The sequence below is a fragment of the Arachis duranensis genome, chromosome 1 (assembly GCF_000817695.3).
Source record: "Arachis duranensis cultivar V14167 chromosome 1, aradu.V14167.gnm2.J7QH, whole genome shotgun sequence".
Lineage (NCBI taxonomy): Eukaryota > Viridiplantae > Streptophyta > Magnoliopsida > Fabales > Fabaceae > Arachis > Arachis duranensis.
The window spans coordinates 47,131,655-47,145,005 of record NC_029772.3 but is presented as its reverse complement, the minus strand read 5'-3'; the positions used below and the strand labels follow the sequence as shown (position 1 = coordinate 47,145,005).

The window sequence follows — 13,351 nt, the reverse complement described above, 5'->3', positions numbered from 1 at the left end:
CACATTTATTCAATGAAATAGCATGGTTTTGTATATTCTCCTTTAATTGTGCTTAAGAGTGAAAACATGCTTTTTAGGACTTAAAATAGCTAAATCTAATTCTCCTTGATTCCACTAGATGCCTTGATATATTTGTTAGTGATTTCAGATTGAAAAGGCTAGGAATGGATCAAAGGAGTGAAGAGGAAAGCATGCAAAGTGGAGAAATCATGAAAAGTCAAAGAAGTTGAACTCGCCCATGGACGCGCGCGCGCACCTGCGAATTACCCCATGGACGCGTACGCGTGATGTGCGCGTACGCGTCGGTGCCGTTTTATGATTTTTTAATGAAAACGTGGCCAACGAATTCTGAAGGGTTGTGGGGCCCAATCTCAACCAACTTTGGCGCCTAAACTGCTATTTAAAGCCAAGGATTGAAGAGCAAAAGGGATTCTAACCATTCACACACATTAGGATTAGTTAGAATTAGTTTCTAGAGAGAGAAGCTCTCACTTCTCTCTAGAATTAGGATTAGGATTAGGATTAGGTTTAGTTCTTAGATCTAGGTTTTAATCTTTGCTTTCTTCTACTTCTACATCTCAATTCCTTGTTGTTAAATTCATTCTTCTTCCATTCTTTTGTTGTAATTTCCTTTATGTTGTTCTTGTATTTTGTTGTAGATCTAGTATTGTTCCTTCCATTTTCTTCCAATTCAATAAAAGGTAAATCATAATAATTGTGTTTCTTTTGATTTGAATTAGTGACACTTGAGTTATCTAATTCCTTTGTTGATTGGTGATTGGAGAGATTGCTAATTGGTTTGGAGTGCACTAAAGCTAGTCTTTCCTTGGGAGTTGGCTAGGACTTGTGGCTCAAGTCAATTCATCCACTTGACTTTCCTTTCTTTAGTAAGGGTTAACTAAGTGGTAGCAATGAACAATTCTCATCACAATTGAGAAGGATAACTAGGATAGGACTTCTAGTTCTCATATCTTGCCAAGAGCTTTGTTAGTTGTTAGTTTACTTTCTTTGCCCTTTATATTTCTTGTCCAAAAGCTTAAAAACCCCAAAACACATCACAACCAATAACAAGACACTTTATTGTAATTCCTAGGGAGAACGACCCGAGGTTTGAATACTTCGGTTTATAAATTTAGGGGTTTGTTTTAGTGACAAACAACTTTTTGTATGAAAGGATTATTGCTTGGTTTAGAAACTATACTTCGACGAGATTTTATTTGAGAAATTCTAAATAGTCAAAAATCCAATCGTCAGTGACCTAAATCAAAAGTGAAATGAGGACAAAGGTAATAAAAAGGGGACTCAGCATCAGAAGTATCATCACCATGTAAGTTCTTTCAGATGCTGTTATTTCAATGTGAAAATGTATAAGAATACCTGAGAAGCAAGCCGGTCACTGGGACTAAGAGCATTGACATCTTCTTCCGAAGAGAATTTACTGACTGATTCATCACTTGACGAGATGTTCTCGTTGTCCCTTTCATTGTGTTGAGAAATTACCAGTCCATCAAGATTGTCATTGGATGTATTTGATGTGTCATTCTTATCATTACTACTTGAAGATATTGAAACTTCATTAGTTCAAGTCTTCTTTTTACCCGACGGTTTGAGCAATTAAAATTGCATTTCTTTTTTCCTATAAGTTTACTAGAAGACTTTCTCAAAAGAGGATTTGCCGCAAGTGGGGTTGTTGTNTAATAATAATAATAATAATAATAATAATAATAATAATAATAATAATAATAGAATGAGCAAATAGTTTAGTGGTAATTACCCTTTTTCGCTCTTCTCACTTGTTGCATTACAAGAACAGTGATCATCCTTTGACAGCAAGTACTGAAAGCAACTTCAATAGAGGAGTAATAGTTTTTCTACCAAGAAAAGAATGATAGGTGGCAATGGACAAGGCTTGAAAGGGAATAGGTGGAATTTATTTCTCCGTATAGCATTATCTTTCTGAATACGCAGCAGGTCTTCTAATGAAATAGTTTTGACATGCGAAGGTTGTGATTCTTGAAAATGATATGGAGACGGAATGGCATGAGCTAACCCAAATTGTCGTGAAACTGCGTTTGGCATATAGACCGTTGTTCTTAGGTCATTCTCACCCGAAAATCCAGCAAAAAGTAATTGAGGAGTTAAGAACTGTGACCAAATAGTGATGCTTTCCTTTTGTGTAACCCCAGCTGGGGTAAGAGATTACGTCAACCATTCCGGACCAGTTTGACAATTAGCAAAAGGAGTCAAATTGACGTTGTGGTCTTTCTCTGGCAAGTAATAAAAAGCGCGGAAGAAGTGTTTCATCTTATCATGTGAGAGCATCAACCTATTAGGAAAGACTGAATTGAGCAAACGTTGTCCGACAATCGCAGAATCCGTAAGACTTTTTTGGGTCGAACGTGGTTGTAGTTCAGATTCAAAAATAGCGGATAACCACAATTGAAAAAATCAAACGGGACCATCAACATTAGTGATTCTTTTCTTCTCCCTCATATAGGCTGTGATCCAATCTAGAGTGAGATATAGTCGAGCCAAGAACAATTTGGCCAAACACAGCCTCTTGCCTTTAGCTAACATAACGGCTAATGGAACATAGGCGATTTCAACTTGAATATTTCTGGCACAGAAAACAACGCCACTCAACCAATAGAGAAGGAAGGCTATGTGCTCATTATCAGAAATATGTTCTCCATCTCGACCTCTGTTATTAAGAATGAAACTCTGGTAAGTAGTGGAAGAAATGTCAATGGCATACTTAACGCCTGTGGTTGACCGGGTAGTGGTTAAAATTTCCTCTCCCAAGGGAGATAGGCCGGTTATTGCAGCTACATCCAGAAGAGTAGGAGTAATCATACCATAGGGGGTGTGAAATGTATGAGAAGTCTCATCCCAAAAGTACAATACACCTCCCATTAATCCTGAATTAACAGTGTAGGAGATTTTACTAAGCTGAATTAGGTCATATATCCCAATCTCTTTCCACAAGGTCGTTTTCTCAGTTTCAACCTTACTTAACCAAGCGTGGTAACCTCCAATGTTGGTCTTTGGGTGATTTCTGAATAGTCTGTTGTTGGAATCGAAGTATCCAATGAGAATGGAGTCTTGAAAAGCGACGGGTCTTCTTTGAGGGTGACCAGGAAAAATATTTTTTTATCTTATTTGCCACTTCAAGAGAGATAATAGGACCAACAAAAGCTGAATCTATACCGTCAATGGTTAAAGGGAGTAGCACCTGAGATTCCCATGTCTTCGATTCTAAGGCCTCTGGTTCAGGAGCAAAATTCTTGCCATTCTTGACAACAGGTTTATCGCAAGTGGCCGCTTTAGATGAAGAAAGAGGAATTGTTGACAGATGGTGGCTTGAGGTTGTCATAACGATACAGATTAAAAAATTGAAGTATTGAGTGCTAAGGTTGTCAACGATCAACAAACAAGCTATAAAACAAATATTCTTCAGAGTAAAATTCGAGCACTCATAGTCATAAATAATACAAGAGATACTTCACAAAAAATAGAAAAGATAGGATAAAGATAAAAAAGAAAAGATATTGGAAAAGAAAAGATAGAGATAGAGCTAGCAGTAAAACCTTACTTGGAATATTAAAAAAATTAGGTATAATCAAACCCTTGTGAACAGAGAAAGCCAATCGTAATAGATAAAATTTGGGAGAGTACGTAGGGAGTATAGAGTTGAAGAAAAATTTAACACTAGCGTATTATCTTTCTCACACGTACCACAAAAATATAAGAGGACTGAGTGATTTCATTTTTGTTGAGCCAATTCAAATAAATAAACAAAACAACAACAAAGAAAAGGGAAAAGAGTATAGTACTCTGGCATACTCTCTAGATGGTATTTCAAAATTTCATCGTTATCAGCATTTATTATTATTATTTATATACTAAAAAAGGAAAAAAAATATGTATATATATAATAAATAAATAAACATACAGTTGTATATACTTCCCTTATTATCATAAACAACAAAATTTTTGCACTTTCAATTTCTGTATGACTTCAAGTGAAAATTTTTGGGGGGCATTATGTTAGACAAAATATTATTTTCATAAAAAAATTATAAAAATAAATAATTAGTTGTTTGGTAATATTTCTATATATAATATTTATATCTATTTTAAATTAAGTTAGATCATTTGATAGTTGGTTATTTATTTAAATTTTGAAATTAATATCAAGCAAGAAGTATGGGAACAGCTACAAGAAATTCAAATTTTCTGCAAGTGATGTACAAAGAGTAACTGCCCGCTGAGATTAGGCTATTCTATAAATAGAGCTTTAGGAACACGTTGTAATCAGTTCAGTTCTTCTTAGAAAACACTTAGAAACCCAAAACGCTCTCAGTCCCTTGGCATCACAGAGTAAAATTGGGAATCTTAAGTAATTCCTCTTAACTCAAACACTTGTACTTTGCTTTTTTTTCAGTTTTTATTAATAAAATTTCTCTACTCTTATGTTTTCTTCTCTTTTACGTTCATATTTCTTCTTTCATCTTCTTTTTAATTTTCTTTTTATTTCAATTTCTGCAATTTATTTTGCCACCGGCACCTTGCATTTACATGTTTATTTGTTACTTTTATTCCTTTTAAATTTATTTGACGTTACAGTCTCGACATTGAGATACCCATAAAAAGAGTCGTTTCCGCTCCTTAAATTAAGATTGTGAAACAAAACTCAAAAATTGTTGATTTATTTGTTATTAACAATGGAACAAAAATTTGAGTAAAACAGAAACCATTTTAACTGTTGATTGCCGTAATAAAAACCACTTTTCATTATCAACCACCCCTTTATAGTTTTCTTCATTACCTTGCTTCTCTTTTCTTTTTATTGCTCTTTGAAGATGTGTTTAGTAATAGTGATCTGTCTAATCATAACATAATCCTCTTTTAATTCCATTACTGTTATTGTGGTTGTACATATTAGAGTGATTTAGTTCTTTGGTTTCTATTGTTAGAAATCTGCATTAAGCAAGCAAAAGAATGAATCACAATTTGTCACACATAATTTACACTGTCACAAAATACTCAAGAAAATAAGGATTTACGTTAAAAAAAATTTCAAACACCGAACAAAATACAAGTACAAGTTCTTTCTAATTCGTATCAATAATTAAAACCAATTGCGAATCAACTTTATTGATGTTGCTCAATACCTACATTTGAAACTTCTACTTTTGGTAAATATGTTATTTTTCTTCTCAAATTTAATTAATTTCCACAATTTTTATTTGAATTATATTTTAAAATTTATGTATTTATGTTTAATTTGCTTCTCTTTTTTTTTTTTCTTCTAATTTTTGCAAGAATCTTCATCTCTTAAAAACATACCAGTAGTGATTTGTTACAAATGAATGTGCCTTCAAGAATTAGCAGGTAATAGGAGAAATAATTTTTTCAAACATTTTGATGCATGAGTCTGTGAATTATGAGGAAGTACTTCATTGTTTAGCATCCAAATTTTTACTAACAGATCAGTGCTTTTTTGGTTTAATCGCATACCTTTTTGGCATTTTCAACTATAGATAATTGAAAAACAAATAGTTGGCAACTATAGTTTAAAAAGTTAATAACTTTTCAAAAAAGTTTGTATCAAAAAGTTAATAACTTTTTCAGTTATCTCTACCATTTTTTAGAACGCTCAATTAATTTGGATATAATTATTTAGGTTTCTTTTTCCCACATCATTATCGATTTCAGATCCACTAAATGTTGTTACTGTCGGCAAAAAGACAGCAGTTCGGTAGTAAGATGGTGACGACGGATAGCTAACCGGTGGATATTCATCTTTGGAGATGAAAGAGAAGAATGGTGATAAATATCTTTTGTTAATTTCTGTTAATAAAAAAAGTGTAGAAACTCCATTAAAATAAGAGAAGATTGGAAATATATAAGTGTGTATGTCTCTTATCGAATACAATCAACTTTATTGGTTACAAAGTATCACATGTGACATTTTCCATTAAAATAACAGAAGATTAGAAATATGTAAGTGTGTATGTCTTATCGAATGTAATCAACTTTATTGGTTACAAAGTATCACATGTGACATTTTCAAAACAACTCGTATGCATGTATGGTTTTAAACTTTTTTTTTAGCAACTAACTTATAATAGAAAAATTTTAATACCGGATGTTTTAATTAAGAACAGCACATAGCACGCGTGATTAGCACAAACGTCCAAAGAATTACAATTTCGTGTATTTTCACGATTATTGTGCAGCAACCAACAATTCTGTTTTACGTTTTGTATATGTTAATCAATTTCATTTAAAGATGTAAACCGAATGATAAAATTAATTCAGTACTCAGCCGCGCATCGCGTGGGTCGTTTACTAGTTGAACTAATTCGTAACAATGCACTTTTTGGTTTAGCAATGGACGCGCCGCTTCCAAAAAAAGAGATCAATCAAGACCCACCAATAAATTAACGACAAGAATGCAATAACCAAATCACTGGCGAATTCCCGTTAAATCATTCTCTTCTCATGCATGTTCCTTTATGTCTCAATTAACGGTTATAATGGAAATAAATGGAAAGAAATCTATCAGAATTTGCATCCCGAAATCTTAGATTCGCAAATGATGTCAAGTTTTCAACAGTTACGTACCCAACACATATCAATGATTTCAATGGTTACGTACACCCCACATATCCAGCGGGCAAATATATACCTGCCGCGGCAGCGTGTTCAGTGTCTGAGAAAGAGTGGCCACACCCGTGTCAGGGAAAGCTGGACCAGATTAAAGTCGCCTTCCCAAGGAAGCAACATTTTTGTATGAGAATGGATGGAGTGAATTGTAAAAGTTGCACAGAATCCATCAACCCAATGCTGCATCAAAAGATTCATGACAACTGAACAACACGAGGCATGAATACCAACAAATATAAACCATTAACTTCAGGTTTGTAATGCAATCAGCTCCTAATAAAAGTTATAAAAGATAGTGCAGGTCTCAGACCCTAGCATCACCATCACAAATCCAACAGGGAAAATCCACTCAACCAAGGGATTATAACTGCCGCCAAAATCATCATAGACCTCTATAAGGAAAGGGGTAAGAAGATACAATAGGGGGACAATTCAGAAGTACATCGACGGCGGGTTACGGGACTAGACACCTTGAATTTGAAAGCAACAAGATGCCTTAGTTTCTGCCCCGTCCCCGTGGATGAGATGCACTCCTCTCACTGTAATCTGTCCTTGCTCTCTCCTGCGTGCGAGAAGAGCCTGCTCTATCTTGAGCTTCAGAAATTGTTCGGGCAGGATGACCATGCTCCGAAGAAGGGAGAGCCCACCCACCCTGCCTGGCCTGTGCAGTTTGTTGGCTATCAAGAGCTCCTAAAACAGAAAAGAGAAACAAATTAAAGATGAGATGATATATTCTAGAGATTAATCATCCCCAGCCAAAGTAACAGAAAGTATATTCGGCAACTGACCAATATTCCCAGTCAATTCAGGCAAATACTTTTGACCTTTTTGTTTCCATTCATCTTCAAAACCAGCAAGTTCATCTACAAGATGACAAATTAACAACACAAATCCTTCAGTAACACTATCATAGAAGCATGGAAGTGTGGAACTGCACATCATAGAAATCATGAATATTGAAGCCAAGATATACCTTCATTCAGATTGTGCAAGGTCTGCATGCTGTCCACTCTACCATCCGAATTAAGTTTTCTTGAAAGGGAATGTCCCTATGAAGTAACAAACCAAGTGAAATAAAGTTAATAAGCAGGGCAATTACAATTTACAAATACACAGCCATAAATCGAAGCAACTTAATCCAATATTATTAATTTGATACCAAAGAAATAGTATATGAATACCTTGCCATGAATGCCTCTGGAAACTCTCTGAGAAGCTTCCCTTGTAGAACTATCAGCCTCTTTGGCCTCTTCATATGTCACCTAATATGTTGAAGATGGCATCAGAAAACCAACAATACACTAATTCACTCTAAAGAGTTATTTAACCAGATTCTAAATGCTCACCCCATCACTGCCGGTCCTCCTTGTCCTTGACGAAGTATAGTATGTTCCATTAGCACCACCATAGCTTACGGTTTGGAAGCAGAAGCTTTGAGTTTGAGGTTCAGCCCTAGCCACATTGAATCTGTTGTTGAATTCATTGTTGTACTCATTCCTAGCCTGCAAGTGCCTGCTTTTCTTCCCTGTAAATATAAACTTTTAGCATGAACAAACCAACCATCCGATTTCAGGAAAAGAAAAAGCAAAAGTACCAACCAACAGCTTCCCATTACCTTCGATTCCTCCTTTTGGATGTTCAACAAACGACTCACTGCTGGACCTGCCATGCTTTCGTGGATTCTCTTTCTTTGCCTTGTTTCCTTCTTTGACTTCCCCACCCTGATCATCATCATCATCATCATCAGAGTTCAATTCCTCAATGATAGGCCCCCTTCGCACGCTAGACTCGGGAGCAGGAGCCTGAGCCTGATGCTGATCAAGAAACCCAGCTGGATGCATATCCTGGGAGAAAGGGAATCCAGGGAATCCAGCAGGGGCAGCACCAAAGGGGCTAGAACCAAACATGCCTCCACCAAAAGGACTTCTGAAGAAAGGGTCATCAAAAGGGTCCCTTCCCCCAAATAAGCTCGAGATTAAGCTTCCAGGAGGTCCAAAGGGACCAAACCCTCCTCCAAAACCACCACCAAAAGGGTCACCACCAAAATCAAAGAACGGATCCCTACCACCACCAGCACCACCACCAAACCCTCCTCCTCCACGTCTATTCATATTCACTGCAAGCAACAGGATAATCAAACCATATCCTCACAGAAACAACGTATCAATTATCAAAACGCACGATCACAAATAGCAACGAAGATTCCAACTTCCCGCAGAGGTTTTATTTTTTTATTTTTTTGAAGAGAGTAAATCTTAATTCAAAGTTCAAAAACCACTAGAATTACCATATCATAATGATCCGAAGAACCCTAATCAAAGAACGATTACAATTAAAAACACATATCAAATCAAACACAGAATCTATAATCCGAAACATGATGATCCAAAACGAAGATCGTTGATTTTACCGAAATTGAAAAAGACCTTCAACGAGAGAGAGCGAGAGAGGGGCACACCTGAGAGCAAAACAGCAAAGAGTAGAAAATTGATTGAGAATAAGGGGAGGATGCTGCTGTGATTGTAATAACGACAGAACAATTAAGAATTCAAAGAATCAAGGATGCAGAATCCTGACGCGGAAGTTTCTAGTATACGAGGGATGTCCACGTGCACTCGCCATATCTCGGACGCTAGATTTTATATAATGGGCTTTCCTTCGATTTACTCTTTCTTCGGATTCTTGTTTTCATTTAACGTTTTTGTTTGGGCATTATTATTTTAATAAATTTTTTTAAAAAATTATAATTTATATTTTTTTAAAAGATGTTTTTTAAAAAAATATTTTTATATTATTATATTTGTACGGTATTCTGCTTAATCGGGACTTATCGACGTATATCTCGGTCACGTTGAAAAAATTAAAATACGTACGCCTGAAATCTCATCACATAAACGTTATTTTTTAAAGATCTCAGAGGAAGCTGAGATTCACTCAAACCAATTATTGAATCTCAAACCAATTATTGGGCAGCCCAAGGTCTAACTCTATAAAAACGGCATTAACATAAGCAAGAGATACACGAAAAACAAATAATATACTTCTGCTGAAGAACATTACTTCGTCTCTGAGAATCCACTCTGAAGTCATCTTTCCCTCAATTTTATTTATCTATTAATTATTTATCTCATTCATATACTAACTTGGGCGGAGTTCCTTTTTCAGGTACCACGCTCGGGTCCTACTTCACAAGGATATCATCGGCTCAGACAAACCTGTCGAACACAGACCAACGCATAGCCGACATATACCTCAACCACAGCATCCTTGTAAGAACATTTGGCGCCCACCATGGGGCCCACGTTAATTCCTCCCCACCCGAAGATATAACTACTTTTAGCTTTTTCATATCTGCCGCATATCTCTCTTTCTTTGCAGGAAAAGAACCATGACGGATCATTCGGAAACTCAACAACCTTCCCGAACTAATGCTGATCTCACGGCCGCAAATGCCGCACTCTTGGCAGAGAATCAGCGGATGGCAGAACTGTTGGCGGAGATGCAAAACAATGGAGATCGGAAGGTCGATAGTAAAAGAACAAACGCTACACAGCATGAAGAGCATCAGTCAGAGTCCAATGCTAAGACAGGGGAAACCCCTCCCAAGACAGAAAGGCGACGAGCTAACCCATTCTCCGAGGAGATAATGAGCTATAAAATGCCCCAGAACTTTACACTCCCGATGACCCTGACGTCGTATAAGGGGATAGGGGACCCAAAAGTCCATGTCACCAAGTTCGACTCTATGATGTTTCTCAACAGTGATTGTGATCCCATTCTATGCCGATCCTTTCCCACTTTTCTAGATGGAGCTGCCTTACTGTGGTTCTCTAATCTGCCTGCAAGGTCCATCACCAGCTTTGATGAATTCGCCAAGATGTTTATCAATCACTTCGCAGCATCAAAAATCTATGTAAGAGACCCGAATTATCTCAGCACAATCAAACAAGGCCCGCATGAAAGCATCAAGGATTACATGACGCGTTTCACCACAGCAGCTATGGAAATCCCCGACTTAAACCCAGAAGTACAATTGCATGCTATCAAAAGTGGCCTCCGACCAGGAAAGTTTCAGGAAGCCATAGCTGTGGCCAAGCCAAAGACACTAGAGGAATTCCGAGACAAAGCCACGGGACAGATTGAAATAGAGGAACTGCATGAGACGCAAAGGAATGAAAGACCACCATCATGAAAAGACGATGACAAGCCGAACAGGTCCATTATTAAGGATCATCGAAAATCTTTTAAACTAACTCCAAAATTTGATTCGTATACCAGGTTCAACACGAGAAGAGAGGACATAATAAAAGATATATTGCACAACATGCTCATAAAGCCACCAGTCAAAGCGGGAACGTACCAAGATCAAAAGTATGTAGACAGAGGGAAGCATTGCGCATTCCACCAAAAATTCGGCCACACCACGGACGAATGTGTGGCAGCTAAGGACCTATTAGAGAGATTGGCAAGATAGGGGCTACTGGACAAGTACATCGATTCTAGGAACCAGAAGGAAATAGCTGACACGGGCAAGTCGAAGCATACCTCGGAACGCAGAGACAAAGGAACATGGCAGGACCCAGTAGAAACCCCCACCTCCAAAGGGATCATAAACTACATATTAGGAGGTTTCGCCGGAGGAGGAATAACAAACACAGCAAGGAAACGAAGTTATAGAGCCATGATGACAATGGAAGGAACTCAGCAGAACTCTCCAGCGCCAACATCCTCGGCCATTGTCAATTTCAGTGCTTCTGATTTCAAATCAAGAACTCCAAACCGAGATGACCCAGTGGTAATTTCTGTAAGCATGGGAGAATTGATTGTGAAAAAGGTGCTGCTCGATCCAGGAAGCAGCACCGATGTCTTGTTCTACTCCACATTCAAGAAGATGCAATTAAGCGACAAGTCATTACAACCATCAGGAGGAGAACTGGCAGGTTTTTCGGGTGAAAGGGTCCCCATATCAAGTTACGTCTAGTTGAGAACTGATGAGCGGATAATTTATACGCTTTTTGGCACTGTTTTTAGTATGTTTTTAGTACATTTTAGTTAGTTTTTAGTATGTTTTTATGAGTTTTTATTTAAAATTCACTTTTCTGGGCTTTACTATGAGTTTGTGTGTTTTTCTGTGATTTCAGGTAATTTCTGGCTGAAATTGAGGGACCTGAGCAAAAATCTGATTCAGAGGCTGAAAAAGGACTGCAGATGCTGTTGGATTCTGACCTCCCTGTACTTGAAGTGGATTTTTTGGAGCTACAGAAGCCCAATTGGCGCGCTCTCAATTGCGTTGGAAAGTAGACATGCTGGGCTTTCCAGCAATGTATAATAGTTCGAGATTTGATGGCCCAAACCAGCGATGCAAATCAGCTTCAGAATTCCTGGCGTTTAACGCCGGAACTGGCACAAAAGTTGGAGTTAAACGTCCAAACTGGCACAAAAGCTGGTGTTTAACTCCAGGAAAAGTCTCTACACATGAAAGCTTCAATGCTCAGCCCAAGCTCACACCAAGCGGACCCCGGAAGTGGATTTTCACATCATTTACTCATTTCTGTATACCCTAGGTTACTAGTTCACTATAAATAGGATCTTTTGACATTGTATCTTTACCTCATGACACTTTACACGTTTCATACTGTACCTTCTACAGCATGAGTCTCTAAACCCCATGGTTGGGGGTGAGGAGCTCTGCTGTGTCTTGATGGATTAATGCAATTACTACTATTTTTCATTCAATCACGCTTGCTTCCATTCTAAGATATCACTTGTTCCTCAATTTGATGAATGTAATGATCCGTGACACTCATTATCATTCTCACCCATGAACGTGTGCCTGACAACCACCTCTGTTATACTTTAGATTGAGTGGATATCTCTTGGGTTCTTTAACCAGAATCTTCGTGATATAAGCTAGAATGTATTTGCGGCCATTCTTGAGAATCCGGAAGGTCTAAACCTTGTCTATGGTATTCTGAGTAGGATTCAGGGATTGAATGACTGTGACGAGCTTCAAACTCGCGATTGTGGGGCGTTAGTGACAGATGCAAAAGAATCACTGGATTCTATTCCGACATGATCGGGAACCGACAAATGAATAGCCGTGCTGTGACAGAGCGCGTTGAACATTTTCATTGAGAGGATGGGAGGTAGCCATTGACAACAGTGAAACCCTACATACTGCTTGCCATGGAAGGAGCCTTGCATGCTTGAAGAAGAAGACAGTAGGAAAGCAGAGATTCAGAAGATAGAGCATCTCCAAAACCTCAACATGTTTTCCATTACTGCAAAACAAGCATTTATTTCATGTTCTTTTACTTTTTACAATTAAATCTGAGAATTATTGATATCCTGACTAAGAGTTACAAGATAACCATAGCTTGCTTCAAACCGACAATCTCCGTGGGATCGACCCTTACTCACGTAAGGTATTACTTGGACGACCCAGTGCACTTGCTGGTTAGTTGTGCGGAATTGCAAAAGTGTGATTGTGATTTTATGCACCAAGTTTTTGGCGCCGTTGCCGAGGATTGTTCGAGTTTAGACAACTGACGGTTTATCTTGTTGCTTAGATTAGGAATATTTCATTTTTGTTGGTTTCGAGTCTTTTATTTGAGTCTAGTTTCATATTCTAAGTTTGGTGTCTTCTTTGTGTTTTCCTTTAAATTTTCGAAAATTTGTG

The 13,351-nt window shown here is 37.5% G+C and overlaps 3 protein-coding genes across 4 annotated transcripts; 2 read left to right on the top strand and 1 right to left on the bottom strand.

Moving 5' to 3' along the window:
• Positions 1-6,892: 6,892 nt before the first annotated feature.
• LOC107488046 (uncharacterized) lies at positions 6,893-9,293 on the bottom strand. Of its 2 annotated transcripts, none has more exons than XM_016108746.3 (7): positions 9,083-9,293; positions 8,288-8,788; positions 8,019-8,197; positions 7,854-7,934; positions 7,646-7,721; positions 7,461-7,535; positions 6,893-7,362 (listed from the first exon to the last, which is right to left on the bottom strand). In XM_016108746.3, exons 2-7 carry the CDS (start codon positions 8,781-8,783, stop codon positions 7,169-7,171), a joined length of 1,101 nt encoding a protein of 366 aa, XP_015964232.1. In that variant the 5' UTR covers positions 8,784-8,788; positions 9,083-9,293; the 3' UTR covers positions 6,893-7,168. The 2 variants fall into 2 exon arrangements, with proteins under 2 accessions (XP_015964232.1, XP_015964240.1); XM_016108754.3 differs by having other exon boundaries at positions 9,131-9,293.
• Positions 9,294-10,060: 767 nt separating this feature from the next.
• LOC107488132 (uncharacterized) lies at positions 10,061-10,864 on the top strand. Its single transcript, XM_016108829.1, has one exon. It carries the CDS (start codon positions 10,061-10,063, stop codon positions 10,862-10,864), a length of 804 nt encoding a protein of 267 aa, XP_015964315.1.
• A 132-nt stretch (positions 10,865-10,996) lies between these two features.
• On the top strand, positions 10,997-11,653 carry LOC107488144 (uncharacterized). Its single transcript, XM_016108836.1, has 2 exons — positions 10,997-11,043; positions 11,176-11,653. Exons 1-2 carry the CDS (start codon positions 10,997-10,999, stop codon positions 11,651-11,653), a joined length of 525 nt encoding a protein of 174 aa, XP_015964322.1.
• Positions 11,654-13,351: the final 1,698 nt, after the last annotated feature.

Coding starts and splice junctions, on each gene's coding strand:
- LOC107488046 (XM_016108746.3), bottom strand. CDS start 8,783: ATGAATAGACGTGGAGGAGGAGGGTTTGGTGGTGGTGCTGGTGGTGGT. Junction 8,198..8,287: donor TCCAAAAGGAGGAATCGAAG/GTAATGGGAAGC, acceptor TTATATTTACAG/GGAAGAAAAGCAGGCACTTG. Junction 7,536..7,645: donor CTTGCACAATCTGAATGAAG/GTATATCTTGGC, acceptor GTCATCTTGTAG/ATGAACTTGCTGGTTTTGAA.
- LOC107488132 (XM_016108829.1), top strand. CDS start 10,061: ATGACGGATCATTCGGAAACTCAACAACCTTCCCGAACTAATGCTGAT.
- LOC107488144 (XM_016108836.1), top strand. CDS start 10,997: ATGCTCATAAAGCCACCAGTCAAAGCGGGAACGTACCAAGATCAAAA. Junction 11,044..11,175: donor GGAACGTACCAAGATCAAAA/GTATGTAGACAG, acceptor CATCGATTCTAG/GAACCAGAAGGAAATAGCTG.